The sequence below is a fragment of the Chiloscyllium punctatum genome, chromosome 7 (assembly GCF_047496795.1).
Source record: "Chiloscyllium punctatum isolate Juve2018m chromosome 7, sChiPun1.3, whole genome shotgun sequence".
Taxonomy (NCBI): Eukaryota; Metazoa; Chordata; class Chondrichthyes; order Orectolobiformes; family Hemiscylliidae; genus Chiloscyllium; species Chiloscyllium punctatum.
Genome location: NC_092745.1, coordinates 23,469,481 through 23,484,998, shown reverse-complemented (window position 1 = coordinate 23,484,998; position 15,518 = coordinate 23,469,481). Strand labels below are relative to the sequence as shown.

General features: G+C 45.7%; 1 gene segment (V, D, J or C); it reads left to right on the top strand.

The window, feature by feature from the left end:
* The window catches only part of LOC140479524 (immunoglobulin kappa variable 3-15-like), a 39,115-nt gene extending 24,851 nt beyond the window's left edge, over positions 1-14,264 (top strand). Inside the window, 1 exon segment of the V gene segment in view lies at positions 13,963-14,264. Within this exon segment, the coding sequence occupies positions 13,963-14,264 (302 nt within the window).
* The last annotated feature ends 1,254 nt before the right edge of the window (positions 14,265-15,518 follow it).

Here is a 15,518-nt window from a genome sequence, read left to right as displayed (position 1 = left end):
CACCAAAAGCCTTCTCAAGGGCAACTAGGGATGAGCAATAAATGCTGGCCAGGCAGCGATGCTCACATTCCACAAAATGAATACATTTAAAAAACAACTTGTCAAGTTGTAGGTAAACCTCCACACATGATGAAAGCAGCATCCTTAATTCCTCTCCCAGTTTTTGAGGAACCATTCAGTTGTGTAGAGGTGTGTCCAGCACTGAGTGTAGCAGAAAGGGGATGAGAAAAAGTGTGAGAGCCAAAGAGAATTGGTCAATTCCCAAAGTGAACTTCCTTCGGTGAGGTGAACAAACTCAGAGATATTACAGAATTCAGGCACTATTTTTGTATCTGGAGAAAGATCAACAGGGGGACAGAATGAGATTGCTCAGAGAATAAAAAGATGTTTATGTGAGGAATGATTGAGCCCTGTATTCGGTCTGTATCGATGGAGTTTAGAAGGATGAGGGGGAATCTCAGTGAAACATACAGTATACTGAGAGGCCTGGATAGAGGAGACATGGAGAAGATGTTTCCACTTGGCAGAGAGACTGGGATCTGGGAGCACAGCCTCAGAAGGGGCCATCCTTTGGAAGTGAGATGAGGAGGAGATTCTTCATCCAGAGAGTGGTTAATCTGTGGATTGATCATTGCTGCAGAGTGCTGTGGATTGTATTTAAGACAGATAGATAGGTTCTTGATTGGTAAACCAATCAAGGGTAACAGAAAAGGCAAGAGAATGGGGTTGACAAACAAATCAACTATGATAGAATGGCAGAGTGGACTTGATGGGATGAATGGCCATATTCTGCACTGATACATGGTCTTTAAAAGATACACTTGTGTGTCCCACATTAATTGAACATGATGTGGAGGTAAGGTAATTCAGACCCAATAAAACAAAACCCATTTTGGTTAAACCCAGAGAAACTGGCCAAAGTCACAAAGGAAGCTCAATGTTTATTTGAGAATCAATTGATTGATTTGTCAGAGTAATTGGAGTTCTCCCATGTTGGAATTGAGCAATTATCCCAATCATCTCAAACCCTAAATTTTTAACAACCTTTTAAAAATAAAGAGGCAGCTGGGCTGAGCTCTGGGAAAACACAGAGACACGGAGATGGCTGCCTTGAACCATTGTTCTGCCTGGAATTCCAGTTCACACCTCTACCCTTAAAGATACACCAACCAGACCTCATTCTCCAGAGTGAACCTCACTTTTCCACCTCAGCCTACTAACACAGACATTTTGGAACCTGGACAGATACTGAACATTCAACAATATCAATATTTATTCACAGAGATATTGGGCAGTCAACATCAATCAAGATACATTCACAAATACTCTGAACTGTCAGGAAGTCAACTGACCCCAAAGGGAACACCAGAAACACATTGACCAACACCGATCTGAGGGGAGATAACGGGGCACACAGTCTGTATAACAGACAGCCCTAATCTGAAGGTGAGCCTTTTCAACAACAAGTTTCTGCAGGAACAGCTTCAGTAAGCCCCAACAAGCTGCTTCAGAACCAATAACCAAAGAGGCCGAACAGAGAAGCTGCATCCAGGAACCAACCAAGAGCATCATCGCAACAAAGGACACCCGAGGGCAGAAACACCAACCAAACACTATCTGAACAAGACCTTCCAGAGACAGGCCTGTTCCGAACACATTCCCCGATTCCTTCGCCCCAGTCTTACCCCCATTCCATTTATCTCTCAGCCCCCAGCCCAGGTCTTATTCTTGATGAAGGGCTTATGCCCGAAACGTTGATTCTCCTGCTCCTCGGATGCTGCCTGACCTGCTGTGCTTTTCCAGCACAACACCCTCAACCCTGATCTCCAGCATCTGCAGTCCTCACTTTCTCACAGACCTGTCCCGAGCCAAGAGAATCGACAGTGAGAACCTCACCAACAGGACACGTTTTAAACCTGTATTTTCCTTGGTGCTGAGCTGAAAATCCTGAGACCCAAAAGTTTTCCTCTGAGCTCGCAGAGAGGAGACGGTGGCTGGTGATAGTGCATTGGGACCCCAAGGGTAGGAAGCCTGATTAAAGATTGTGTGATTCAAACTGTTTTGCTTCGAATAGTAGAAAGTGAGGACTGCAGATGCTGGAGATCAGAGTCGGAACGTGAGGCGCTGGAAAAGCGCAGCAGGTCAGACAACATCTGAGGAGCAGGAGAATCGATGTTTTGGGCAGAAGCCCTTCATCAGGAATGTTGGGAAGGACGACTTGCGGAACATTTCTGGGACACATGCGCCAAACAACCCCACCACCCTGTGGCCGGACACTTCAAATCCCCCTCCAACTCTGCCAAGGCCATGCAAGTCCTGGGCCTCCTCCACTGCCAACTCCAAACCATTCGAAGTCTGATTGGATTAGATTAGACTCCCTACAGTATGGAAACAGGCCCATCGTCCCAACATGTCCATACCAACCCTCCGAAGAATAACCCACCCAGACTCATTCCCTTACCCTGTATTTACCCCTGGCTAATGCACATATCACTATGAGCAATTTAGTATGGCCAGTTCAGCTAACCTGCACATTTGATGAGATTAGGTTCCCTAGAAGTTGGAAACAGGCCTTTCGACCCAACCAGTCCGCACCGACCCTCTGAAGAGTAACCCACCCAGACCCATTTCCCTCTGACTAATGTACCTAACACTGCGGGCAATTTACAATGGCCTATTCACATGACCTGCACATCTTTGGACTGTGGGAGTAAACCGGAGCACCCGGAGGAAACCCGCACATGGGGAGAATGTGCAAACTCCACACAGACAGTCGCCCAAGGCTGGAATCGAACCTCTGTCCCTAGTGCTATGAGGCAGCAGTAATAACCACTGAGCCACCATGTCTGGAGGAAGAATGCCTCATTTTCCACCTTGGGACTTCCCAACCACACGGCATCAATGTTGTTTTCATTAGTTTCATTATCTACCCCCCCCCCCCCCACCCACCAACGAATATCCAATCCTCCAACTGGACACCACCCTCTTGAACTTTCCTATCTATCCATCATCCATTCCACCTATCTGTTCCACCATCCCTTCTGAACTATCACAACCACCTCCACCCCCACCTGCATCTATCTATCCCCTTCCCAGCTACTTTCCTCCACCCCCAGCCCACCCTCCTATTTATCGCTCAGCCCCCTTTCCACTCCCCCATCCTTCCTGATGAAGGGATTATGCCTGAATCATCAATTCTCCTGTCCATCAGATGCTGCTGTGCTTTTCCAGTGCCACACGTTTCCACTCTAGCTTCTAATAGTGTATAACCAGTGTTTAATTTGGTCGTGTATTTAATTACTATTCTCTGTATAAAGGATACTGTTAATTTCAGTGATTATTACATTTGCATTTGCTCCTGTATTAAACTTACCTTTTGTATTGAATAAACGCAGAAATTATTTTGCCCGGAAACACCCATCTACTGCCTTCTTCATTTGACATTTTTAAATAAATCCAGTGGCAGAACCAGGGAACTGGGGTTGATTCAAACCATCTAAAAATCAGCAAATTACTGATCATAAACTAGACAGGGTACCCTGATTGAACTGTAAGAGTAATTGGAGTTCACTTGTAGTGTTGGTTCTGAAACCAAATGTTTCAATTCGATCCTGTGTAGACAGTAGGAAAGTGAATGTTGCCACAAAGATGGATTTGTACCCAATTCCCTGGAAAGGAGATTGCATTGATAGGGTAGGTAGTGTGTCATTCGTATCCGAAATTGATATGTGAAAAGTACCATTGACAACAAGAGCAAAGGAAATTTCTGCCTGTGCTGCATTCTGGATCTTTGTACACAATGGAAAACTCAAATACATTCTAAACATTTTGGGATGACAGGGTATAGAATGACAGCAGAACTGAAGAAAACTAGCTTTATTAGGGAAATGTGTTTGGAAATTTATGGGATTAAATTCTGATAAATCCACAGGATCCAATGATCTACATCTCAGATTACTTCAGGAAATGCCCAAAGTATTTGGAAACATTGATGTTCAAGATTCTATACATTCTGGAATAATTCCCACTGACTGGAGAGTTGCTCATGTAACATCGCTATTTTAAATGGGAGGGAGAGAGAAACTGGACATTTTAGACCATTCAGTCTGAAAATACTCGAGTATATTATGAAAGATTTAATCACTGAGCACGTGGAAGACAGTGACAGGATTAGACAGAGTCAGCATGGTTTGTGGAAAGCGAAATCACGCTTAACAAATTGACTGGAATTGTTTGAGTATGTAAAGGGCGAATTTGACAAGAAGGAGGCAATTGACGTGGTATATGTGGAACTTTTAAAAGGTTTTTAAGAAATCCCACAGAAGAGAGTAAAAAATATTAATATTCATGGGACTGGGGACAGTGACTGACATGGATAGAGAACTGGTTGGCAGGCAGGAAACAAAGAGTAAAAATAAACTGGAATTTGTCTGAAAGGGTACCACAGGCCTAGATCCAGCTATTCACAATATTTGTTCATGTTTGAGATGAGGGAACTTAAGAGTAATATCTCCAAGTTTGCAGATGACACAAAGCTGGGTGGGAGGGGGAGCTGTGAGGAGGATGCAGAGATACATCAGTGTGATTTTTGGAGATGTTAAGTAATGGCAGATGAAATACAATGATGTTAAATGTGAGGTTACCCAGTTTAATAGCAAAAATCGGAAGGCAGATTATTATCTGAATGGTGATAGATTGGGAATTGTGAGGTGCAATAAGATCTGGGTGTCTGTGTATACCAGTCACTGAAAGTCAGCATGCAGGTGCAGCAGGCAGTGAAGAAGATAAATGATATGTTCCCTTTATAGTGAGAGGATTTGAGTGCAGGAACAGAGATGTCTTCGTGTAATTGTATGGGGCCTTAGTGAGTCCACACCTGGAATATTCAAACCAAAACTGGTTCAGTGACAGGAGACTGAGTGTGGAAGCAGAAATTTGTTTATGTGACTGGACCCAGTGTGCAGTGGGATACCACAGGGATCAGTGCTGGGTCCCTTATTGTTCAGGATGTATTGAAACAATGAAGATGAGAATGTGAGAGGTGAGGGGTGGGGGTGAGTGGATGATGACTGAGTTTGTAGACAACACGAGGTTTGGCAGATAGTTGACAGTGAGGAAGAAGGTCTTAGGTTACAGGAGGATCTAACTGGATTGTTCCCCTAACTCGGAGTCGGCACACATTCACTGTGAAAGATTGGAGCTTTAGAGGGCATTTGAAGAGCAGGTTTTCACTCAGAGGGTGGTGGGGGTCTGGTTTGCATTGCTTGGGATGGTAGTTGAGGTGGAAAATCTCACAATCTTTAAAAAGTACTTGGATGACCCCTTGAAATATCATAACATTTAAAGCTAAGGCTCTTGTGTTGCAAAGTTGGATGAATGCAGGTTTAGAGTAGTTTGGCTGGTCCAGGTTCAATGGGCCGAAGGGCCTCTTCTGTACTGTGTGATTTTATGATTGTATTGTGTGCAGTTTTGGTCTCGTTATCTGAGGAAGGATGTTCTGGTTGTGGGGGGGAGGGCAGTGAAGGTTTACCAGACTGATTCCTGGGGATGAAAGCACTTAGATCGGATGAGAAACTGGATCAATTAGGATTATATTAACTGGAGGTTAGAAGATTGAGGGGAGTCACATTGAAAACTCTAAAATCCTAACAGGACAAATGTTCCTGATGACTGGGGAGTCCAGAATCAAGGACTCCAATTTAAGGATACGGGAAAGGCCATTTAGGGCTGAGATGGAGAGAAAGGTTTTTCATCCAATGAGTGGGAAGCCTATGGATGTTTCTGTCACTGAAAGAACCCAAACCAATGAATATTTTCCAGAAAAAGCTACACATAGTTCTTCGGATGAAAGGGATCAAAGGTTGTGGGGGAGAAAGCAGGAACATGCGACTGAGTTGGATGATCAGCCATGATCATATTAAAATTGGAACAGTCTCGAAGGCCTGAATGGCCTACGCCTGCTCCTAGTTTCACTGTTTGAGAGACTGTTCATCAACGTGGAAACATATTGAGTGAGAGAAAAGCACTTGCCTTTGGTCAGGAATTAATTTGGAGAAAGGAGACAGAGTGGAGGGATAACGTATGTGTCCTCCAATGAGCAAGAGTTGAAAAGTGGTATCCCCAAGGATCTGTGCTGGGACCACAGCATTTCACGATATTTCTCAATGACTTGGATGAAGAAACAGAGAGTCATCTGTCCAAGATTGCTGACCACACTGAGTGAGGCAGCTAGGAGGAGGTTACAGAGATGGGGAGGGTGGATGGACAAGGAGGGACTTCAGAACAAGGATGAGAATTTGAAAATCGAGGTGTTGTTGGACCGGGAGCCAATGTTGCTCAGTGAGGACAGTGGAGGATGGGGATGGGACTTGGTGCGAGTTCGGATACAGGCAGCAGAGTTTGGGATGAGCTGAAGTTTACAGAGGGCAGTGGCTGTGATGTGGCCCAGTATAACATTAGAATGATCATGTTTGGAGTCCCAAAGCAACAGCTGAGATTTTCAGTGAGTGATCTCTGTGATTTGGAGGGTTTTTGGGGCTCAGATCAGCCTCAATGATGAGGCCAGGATTGGAAGGAATCTGATACTAAATAAAAACTGAAAAAGCTGTGGTTGTTGTAAATGAGGAACAAAAACTGAAATTGCTGGAAAGGCTCAGCTGGTCTGGCACCATCTGTGGAGAGACAGCAGTTAACATTTTGGGACAAGTGAACCTTCTTCAGAACTGTTCTGAGGAAAGGTTACGGCACCCGAAACGTTAACGCTGATTTATTTCCCCAGATATAACCAGACCTGCTGAGGTATTCTGTTTTTACAAAGAGTCTGGTTGAGCAGCAGACAGTGCTCAGGGAGAGGGATGGAGTTTGTACGGGGAGCTGAAGAGGATGGCTTTGATCTTCCCAATATGTTTCCCAGTGAGCCTGGCTCCTCAGTCCTGACTGCTCTTAGCTGCTGTGATTGTCACTGATTGGACACTTATTATTACAGTCTCTGACCACAGCAGAAAGCCCCAGTGTAAAAAATAACTGCAAAGACTGTCAGATCGCAAGGTTGAAACTTTACCAAGAGAGGAAGTGAAAGAAGGAGCTCGGAGCAGCTGGACGTTTGTTACTGAGACGGGAGAAAACTGTGAACCATCTGTACTCCCTGGAATCTGACAGCACATAAGAACATTAAAACTAGGAGCGGGAGCAGGCTCTCTGGCCTCTCGGGCTGCTCTGCCATTCAGTAAGATCATGGATGATCTTTTCATGGCCTCAGCTCCCCCTGAACCACCTTTTCACCAAAACCCTTGATTCATTTATTGTTCAAAAAATTACCTGCCTTAGCTTGAAAAACATTTACTGTGGAAATCTCAACCACTTCACCGGGCGGCGAATTCCAACGATTCACAACCCTCTGGGTCAAGAAGTTCCGTCTCAATTCAGTCCTAAATCTGCTCCCCCTCGCACAGGAGGAGACCATTCAACCCATCATGTCTGTGAGTGATCCAATTGATCCCACTGCCCTCTCTCTCCCCATAACTCAGTAAATCTTTCCTTTTTAGCTCGATCTCTAGTTGCCTCTTGTCGACCTGGGTCCACAGCAGAGACTGTCCCTAACCTGGGCTCCAAATTGGCATCTCATTCATTCACTGGGAGACAAACTGCCTGGGCTGGGAAATGGAGCTCAGGACCCTGAACATTCTCTCCCCCCTCCTGAGGGACAATTGTTGATGAGGGATAGTTCCAAGGAGCCCGACAATGCACACTTCCCCATTCTGTGTGTAAAAGGCTGGAGCCTGCCAGCAGGATATTCAACTGCAGAAGCTATCATCTGTTTGATCAATTCTGACCACCCCAACTCTCCATAACCCTTTTAATCATTATTGATGGACAATCTCCTCCTTGGTGTGAGACAGGGAAGGGACTAGTCTGTTGCAGACAATTTGGAATTTACAGACCAAAGGTTGAGGAAGATCCAAAGGGACATTACAAATACATTAAGGACAAAAGGGTAACTAGGGAGAGATTAGCGCCGCTCAAAGATCAGCTCGGTGGCCTTTGCTTGGAGCTCCAGGAGATGTCGGAGATACTGAGCAAGTTATTTGTGGAAAAGGAAATGGGTGATATAGAATGGAGGGAAATAGATGGTGACGCCTTGAAGAATGTCCACATATCAATGGAGGAAGTGCTGGATGTCTTGAAACGCATAAAAATGAATAAATCCTCAGGATCTGATCAGGAGTCCTGTAGCACTCTGTGGGAAGTTAGGGAAGTGATTGCTGGGCCTCTTGTTGAGATATTTGTATCATCAATAGTCACAGGTGAGATCCTGGAAGTCTGGAAGTTGACTAATGTCGTGCCACTGCTTACGAAAGGTGTTAAGGACAAGCCAGGGAACTATAGACCAGTGAGCCTGACGTCTTGGTGGGCAGGTTGTTGGAGGGAATTCTGAGGGACTGGATGTACCTGTATTTGGAAAGGCAAGGACTGATTAGGGATAGTCAACATGGCTTTCAGTCTGGGAAATCAAGTCTCACAAACTTGATTGAGTTTTTGAAGAAATAACAAAGAGGATTGATGAGGGCAGAATAGTAGACGTAATCTAATTGGACTTCAGTAAGGCGTTCAACAAGATTCCCCATGGGAGACAGGTTAGCAAGGTTAGGTCTCACCGAATAAAGGGAGAACTGGCCATTTGGATACAGAAATGGCTCAAAGGTAGAAGACGTAGGGTGGTGGTGGAGGGTTATTTTGCAGATTGGAGGCCTGTGACCAGTGGAGTGCCACAAAGATCATTGCTACTTTTCATCATTTATATAAATGATTTGGATGTGTTCTTAAGAGGTAGACTTAGTAAGATGGCAGATGACACCAAAATTGGAGATGTAGTGGACAGTGAAGAAGGTTACCTCAGATGAAAATGGGATCTTGATCAGATGAGCCAATGGGCTGAGGAGTGGCAGATGGAGTTTGATAGAGATAAATGCTGCATTTTAGCAAAGCAAATCTTAGCAGGACTTATACACTTAATGGTAAGGTCTTATGGAGTTTTGCTGAATAAAGAGACCTTGGAGTGCAGGTTCATAGCTCGTTGAAAGTAGAATCACAGCTCGATAGGACAGTGAAGAAGGCGTTTGGTATGCTTTCCTTTATTGGTCAGAGTATTGAGTGCAGGAGTTGGGAGGTCACGTTATGGCTCAACAGGACATTGCTTAGACTAATTTTGGAATATTCTGTGCAGTTCTGGTCTCCTTCCTTTCAGAAGGATGTTGTGAAACTTGAAAAGGTTCAGAAAAGATTTAAAAGGGTGTTGCCAGGTTTGGAGGATTTGAGCTATCGGGTGAGGTTGAATCGGCTAGGACTGTTTTCCTTGGAACGTTGTAGGCTGAGGAATGGCCTTTTGGGGGTTTACAAAATCATGAGGGACATGGATAGGGTAGACAGACAAAGTCTTTTCCCTGGGGTAGAGGAGTCCAGAACTAGTGAGCGTACGTTTAGGGTGAGAGGGGAAAGATATAATAGAGTATTGAGGGGCAACTTTTTCACGCATCGGGTGGTACGTGTATGGAATGGGCTGCCAGAGGAACTGGTGGAGGCTGTTAAAATTACAACATTTAAAAGATATCTGGAGGGGCATGTGAATAGGAAGGGTTTGGAGGGATATGGGCTGGGTGATGGCAGGTGGGACGAGATTAGGTTGGGATATCTGGTCGGCATGGATGGGTTGGACCAAAGGGTCTGTTTCCGTGTTGTATATATCTCTCTAACTCTATGACTCTAAGCTTGGAGAGTTTGGATGTGGGATGAGCAGGAATAAAGGTTTCTGTAGCTAAGGGACTGACGGAGTGCATAGATGATCAATCTTGTGGAGATGGAAATAAAAGACCTCGTGATGGAGAGGATGTGGGGTTTGAAGTTCCAATATGGAGGGTCCAGTGGGAAAGAGGCCTGTGCATATTGCTGTCCATTAGACATTCCAGTGGGATAGAGGCCCATGGTTACTGATCTCTGTTGGATGGCCCAGTGGGAATGAGGTCCAGGTTTATTGGTGTCTGTTGGAGAGTCCAGATGGAAGGAGGCCCTTATTTACTTATCTCTGTTGGAGATTCCAATTGAGTCCCATGGAATTGGAATGTTGGCATTTCTTGCAGCAGTTGGAATCTTGGTATATATTATAAAAGGACTGGATTACAGAAATAAAGAAATATTGTTACAATTCTGTGAGGTATTGGTGAGACCACATCTGAAGCATTGTGTCCAGTTTTGGTCTCCTAACTTGATGAAGGATATGGTGGCACTGGATGCAGTTCAGAGGATGTTCACCAGACTGACTCCTGGGATGAAAGGGCTGTAGTATGAGGAATGATTGAATAGCTTGGGCTTTTACTCACTGGAATTCAGTCACATGAGGGGGGATCTGAGAGAGGTATATAAGATGCTAAAGGGGATTGATAAGTCAGACATGGAACAGTTGTTCCCTCCTGTGGGACAGTCGTGAAAAATAGGTCATAGACATAGAGTGGGTGAGGTAGGTTCAAACTGCGATGAGGATAAACTACAATGGCACGGTGGTGCAGTGTTAGCACTACTGCCTCACAGTTCAGGGAGCTGGGTTTGATCCCACCCTTGGGCAGCTGTGTGGAGTTTGTAGATTCTCCCCCTATCTGTGGGGGTTTTATCTGGGTGCTGCTCTCACAGTCGAAAAATGTATGTACTCGGAGGATTGGCTATGCTAAATTTCCCATTGTGTTCAGGGATGTGTAGGTTAGGTTCGTCAGTCATGGGAAATGTTGGGGTAGAGGGAAAGGGTAAGGAGATGTGTCTAGATGAAATTCTCTTTGAAGGGCCGCTATGGACTTGTTGGGCCAAATGACCTGTTTCCATACTGAATGGATTCTGTTCTATTGTAACTTGTTCTCTCAGAGGGTTGAGAATCTGTGGAAGTCACTGCCCCAGAGCGCAGTGGAGGCAGAATCAATCAACAGATTCAATAAAGAAACAGATATCTTTCTGATGAAAAGCAGGACAGGGGGCAATAGGGAGCAGTCTGGAAAGTGGAGATGAGGATAAGATCACGCAAGATCAGGGCTTGAAGGACTGAATTATCTCTTCCTGCTCCTCATTCCAAAGTGGGAGGGAAGGAAGCTGACCGTGTGATAGGTAGATGGAAGTACGGGTAATGTTGATAGGTCAGAGTGGAGGGTAGAGAGGAGAGGTGGGAAGGAAGATTGACAGATGGGACAGGTCATGAAGGGACAGATGGGACAGTGCCAAGTTGAAAGGTTGAAACTGGGATAAGATGGGGAGAGGGAAACGAGAAACCTGGTGAAAGTCACATGAGTGCCGTGGGGTTGGAATGTCCTGAGGCGGAAGATGAAGGGTTCTTCCTCCAGTTGTCGGGTGGCTAGGAAGTGGTGATGTAGGAGGCCCATGACCTACATGTCCTTGGCAGAGTGGGAGGCAGGGTTGAAGTGTTTGGCCGGGGGCGGTGAGTTTGGTTAGTGCAAGTTTCCGAGAAATGTTCTCTGATGCACTCTGCGAGTAGATGTCCTGTCTCCTCAATGTAGAAGAGACTGCATTGGGAGCAACGGATACAGTAAATGGAATGTGTGGAAGTGAAGGGGAAACTTTGATGGATGTGGAAGGCTCATTTGGAATTTTGGTCAGAGGTGAGTGGGGAGTTGTGGGCTCAGGTTCCTGTGATGGCAGTGAAAGTGCCGGCTGGGGACGGTGGATTGGTGGCGGGTGGTGGTGGACCTGACGAGGGAGTCACGGAGGGAATGGTCTTTATGGAAAGCAGATAGGGATGGGAAGGGAAATATGTCTCTGTTGCTGGAGTCTGTTTATAGGTGGTGGAAATAATGGAGGATGATGCAATGTATACGAAGGTTAGTGGGGTGGAAGGTGAGGACCAGGGAGGTTCTGCCCTTGACAGTAAAACTGGAGGTTGGCCATGGAAGGGGAAGGAGAGGAGAAGGGATTGGAACATGTTGTGAATGGACAGGATGGGTCAGTGGGTCAGAGTCTGTCCTGTCCCTCCAGCTCACACTGATGGCCTGAATATCTCCTCTCTCTGCTGGGCCTTCATGGAATCAGGTTTGTGTCCAAACCAGTCCTCAGTGAGAATAGGCCAACAGCACGGAGGTGCCCTTCATTTGGCAAGAATATGTCTGTGTTCCTGAGAGATACCAAAGCCTGGTCAATGTGGGAAATGGGACCTTCCACCAGGAGAAGACATGCTTCTGGGGTCAAGGGTTAACATCTATTGGTGGGACAGAGCAGAGGGAGATTTACCCTGTATTTAACTGTTACCACCTGGGATGATGTGGGAAAGAAAGAGAGAGGGAGATAGAGTAAGACAGAGAGAGAATGAGAGAGAGGGAGAGGAACAGTTGGAGAGAGAGAGGGGGGGAGAGAGAGAGAAGGACAGGGTATGAATGAGAGAAAGAGATAGAGTGAGTCTGAGGAAATGTAAGATGAGCAAAGGTAAAGAGGGAGAAAGAGATAGAGGGAGGTAGAGATGGTGGGGTTGAATACTAGAGAGAGAGAAAGAGAGAGAGAGAATGAGATAGAGTATGAAACAGTGTGACTGAGGGAGAGGAGAGAGAAAGAGAAAGATGCAGAGTATGTGTGAGACTTGGAGTAAAGGGAATCTAGTAAAAGAGAGAGAGAGATAGAAAGGTTCTGGTCACCACATTATGAGAAGGATATGACTGTACTCGAGGGTGTACAGAGATTTCCCAGCTTGCTGCCTGACCTGGAGGGTCTGAGCTGTGAGGAAGGATTGGAAAGGCTGGGGTTGTTTACCTTGGAGAACTGAAGGTTGAGAGGGAACCTAATAAAGGGCTATAAGATTATGAGGGGCAGAGATAGAGTGGACCAGAAGGTATTTTTTCCATGAGTAGAGGAATCAATACCCAGGGGCAGAGATTGAAGATAACACAGACATACAAAGATAGAAACAGGGAGCGGGAGTAATGTTCTGGTTAGGGTGCGGGTTAGGGTTAGTGTTCAGGTTAGGGTTAGGGTTTGGGTTTGGTCCTGTGAGGCTGCTCTGTGATTCACTATGATCCTGGCTGATCCTCTCCCTCAATGCCAAGGTGGGATTAGTGTTGATGATTTGTACAAGTCGTTAAATGCTGTTCATGTCATTGAGCTTATGATTGAGAGATAGACAGAAGACAGAGAGAGAGAGAGAGAGAGAGAGAGCAAGTGCACGTTGTGAGATTGAGTGAGAGAAGGCGATGCATTTAACTGCTGCCCCAGGACTCAGTGTTCCAATGTCCTGGAATAACGCCTGCTGTAGAGATTAGTTAGAGAGTGACTGGAGGGAGAGAGACAAAGACGGAGTGAGGCAATGAGAGATTGAGGGGACGAGTGAGGAAACAAGTAGAAAGATAAGTGATGGAGAGGAATGGATGATAAGAGAGAGAGAGAAAAAGACAGGCCAACCAACACAGAAGGAAAGGGATTTCAAAAGAAAAAGAGGTAAGTCAATAAACAACAGGATTATATTCAAGCGAAAGGTGAAAAAGAGATAGAAGGGAAAAGGGTGGGAGGAAGCAGGGAAGGATAAGACAGAGACAAAAACAGGAAGTGTGAAGAACTGACCTGTCTCACTGCCTGATGCCATTTACATACTGAGGAACACCCAGTCAGACTCTCACAGGCTGCAGCTTTATAAAGCAGAGCCCAGTGAAAGGAGAGTTTATCAGGAACTAGACACAGGGACAGGAGCACACACCATGATCTCACACATCCAGTTGATCTGGCCCCTGGCATTCTGTGTCGCAGGTACCAATCTCTCTCCTTCCACCTTGAATCTTTAGCTGCTCTCCATTTCACTCCTATTCCACTGACTTGTGCTTGAAGGGAAAATGCTGAAACCAGAGGAATGCTCAGTGTCTCCAACAATCTCTCATTTTACAAGCTCATTCTGTGACAGTTCTGACTTCACTGTGATTCTCTCTGACCCCTCAGGTATCAGTGGGGACATCATCATGAGCCAGTCTCCCCCGGTGCTGTCAGTGGGACTGGGCCAGACTGCAACCATCACCTGTAAATCCAGTGAGGATGCCAGTGGTGAAGTTTCCTGGTACCAGCAGCGGGAAGGACAGAAACCCTCTCTCCTGATCTATTATGCAACAAGTCGATTCACAGGAGTCTCCAGCAGATTCACCGGGACACAAGTATCGAGCACACACTTCACCCTGACAATCAGCAGTGTTCAGAATGAGGATGTCGCTGATTATTACTGTCAGCAGACTGAGAGCTGGCCTTGACACAGTGATACACAGCTATACAAAAACCTCAACACACACAGCACCACTGCCTGCACTGACACATCCCACTGCTCTATATAATATATAGTAATGGACACACAGTCCCACCTCCTGTACTGACACCTCCCACAATTGCATATATTTAATATATAATAGAGAACACACACACACACCATCTATATTGACATGTCCACAGTTATAGATAAATGGAACTCAGCAAATTACCCCATGCAGGGGTTGTCACTGTCCACTACACACTTCAGTCCCTGTGGTGTCCACCGCTCACTGAAGGCCTCAAGTTTCCCTCTTACATTCCATGGTCACATGTGAAGAGCAACTGCAAGATTTAACATCAAAATAAAAAGTTCACAAACCTCCTGAACTCAGCTGGACTCAACCCTGAGAGAGAGAGAGAGAGAGAGAGTGTGTGTGAGAGAGAGAGGGAGAAAGAGAGAAAAAAAAACAGAATAAGAAAAAACAAAAACATGAATGACAAAGAGAAATTGAGAGTAAGTGAGAGACAGAGACAAATAGGGAGAGGGTAAGAGTGACATGGGGAAGCAGAGAGCAGAGGTTTTTGTACAGCCTCTGCACTGGGAACTCTCACTGTGGCTTACGTTCGGTAAAGGAACCAAGCTCAGACTGAGTAAGTAAACCCTTTTCATACAAGACTTGCTAAAACACAAATGCTGAATTGTTGAAGGTGTTAGAGGGGAGCTGCAGTGATTGAAATGGCTGATTGAGGAGCACTGTGTCTAACAGGGTGTCCAGCCGTATCTCTTTAGTTCCATTGCCCCTTTAAACAGCAAGATATAAGTCAGTCAGTTTTACACTCCGTGTGGAGGAGCTCTGTCCATTTGCGGCCTGTGGTCCCATTCCTGCAGCATGGAGTGAAATCAGTGAGTAGCCTCCTGTCAGTCTCAGTGTGACAGACACGGACAGAGTTTGATGTGAGCTCTGGCTCCCTGTCCCAGTCTCTGATCTCACTGACCTCAGCAGCAGCAGCAGCAGCAGCAGCAGCACAGTGAGACACCGAGCTCCCACTTCCCCCAGCTTTAACTCTGCTCAATCACACAATCATAGAATTGTTACAGTGCACAAGGAGGCCATTCTGCCCATCCTGTCTGTACTGGCTCTCCGAATGAGCAATTCATTGAGTGTCATTCTCCTGCCTTCTCCCTGTCACCCTGCACATTGTTCCTTATCAAATAACAGTCTCTTCCCTTCGGAATGTTTCTATTGAAGCTGCCTCCA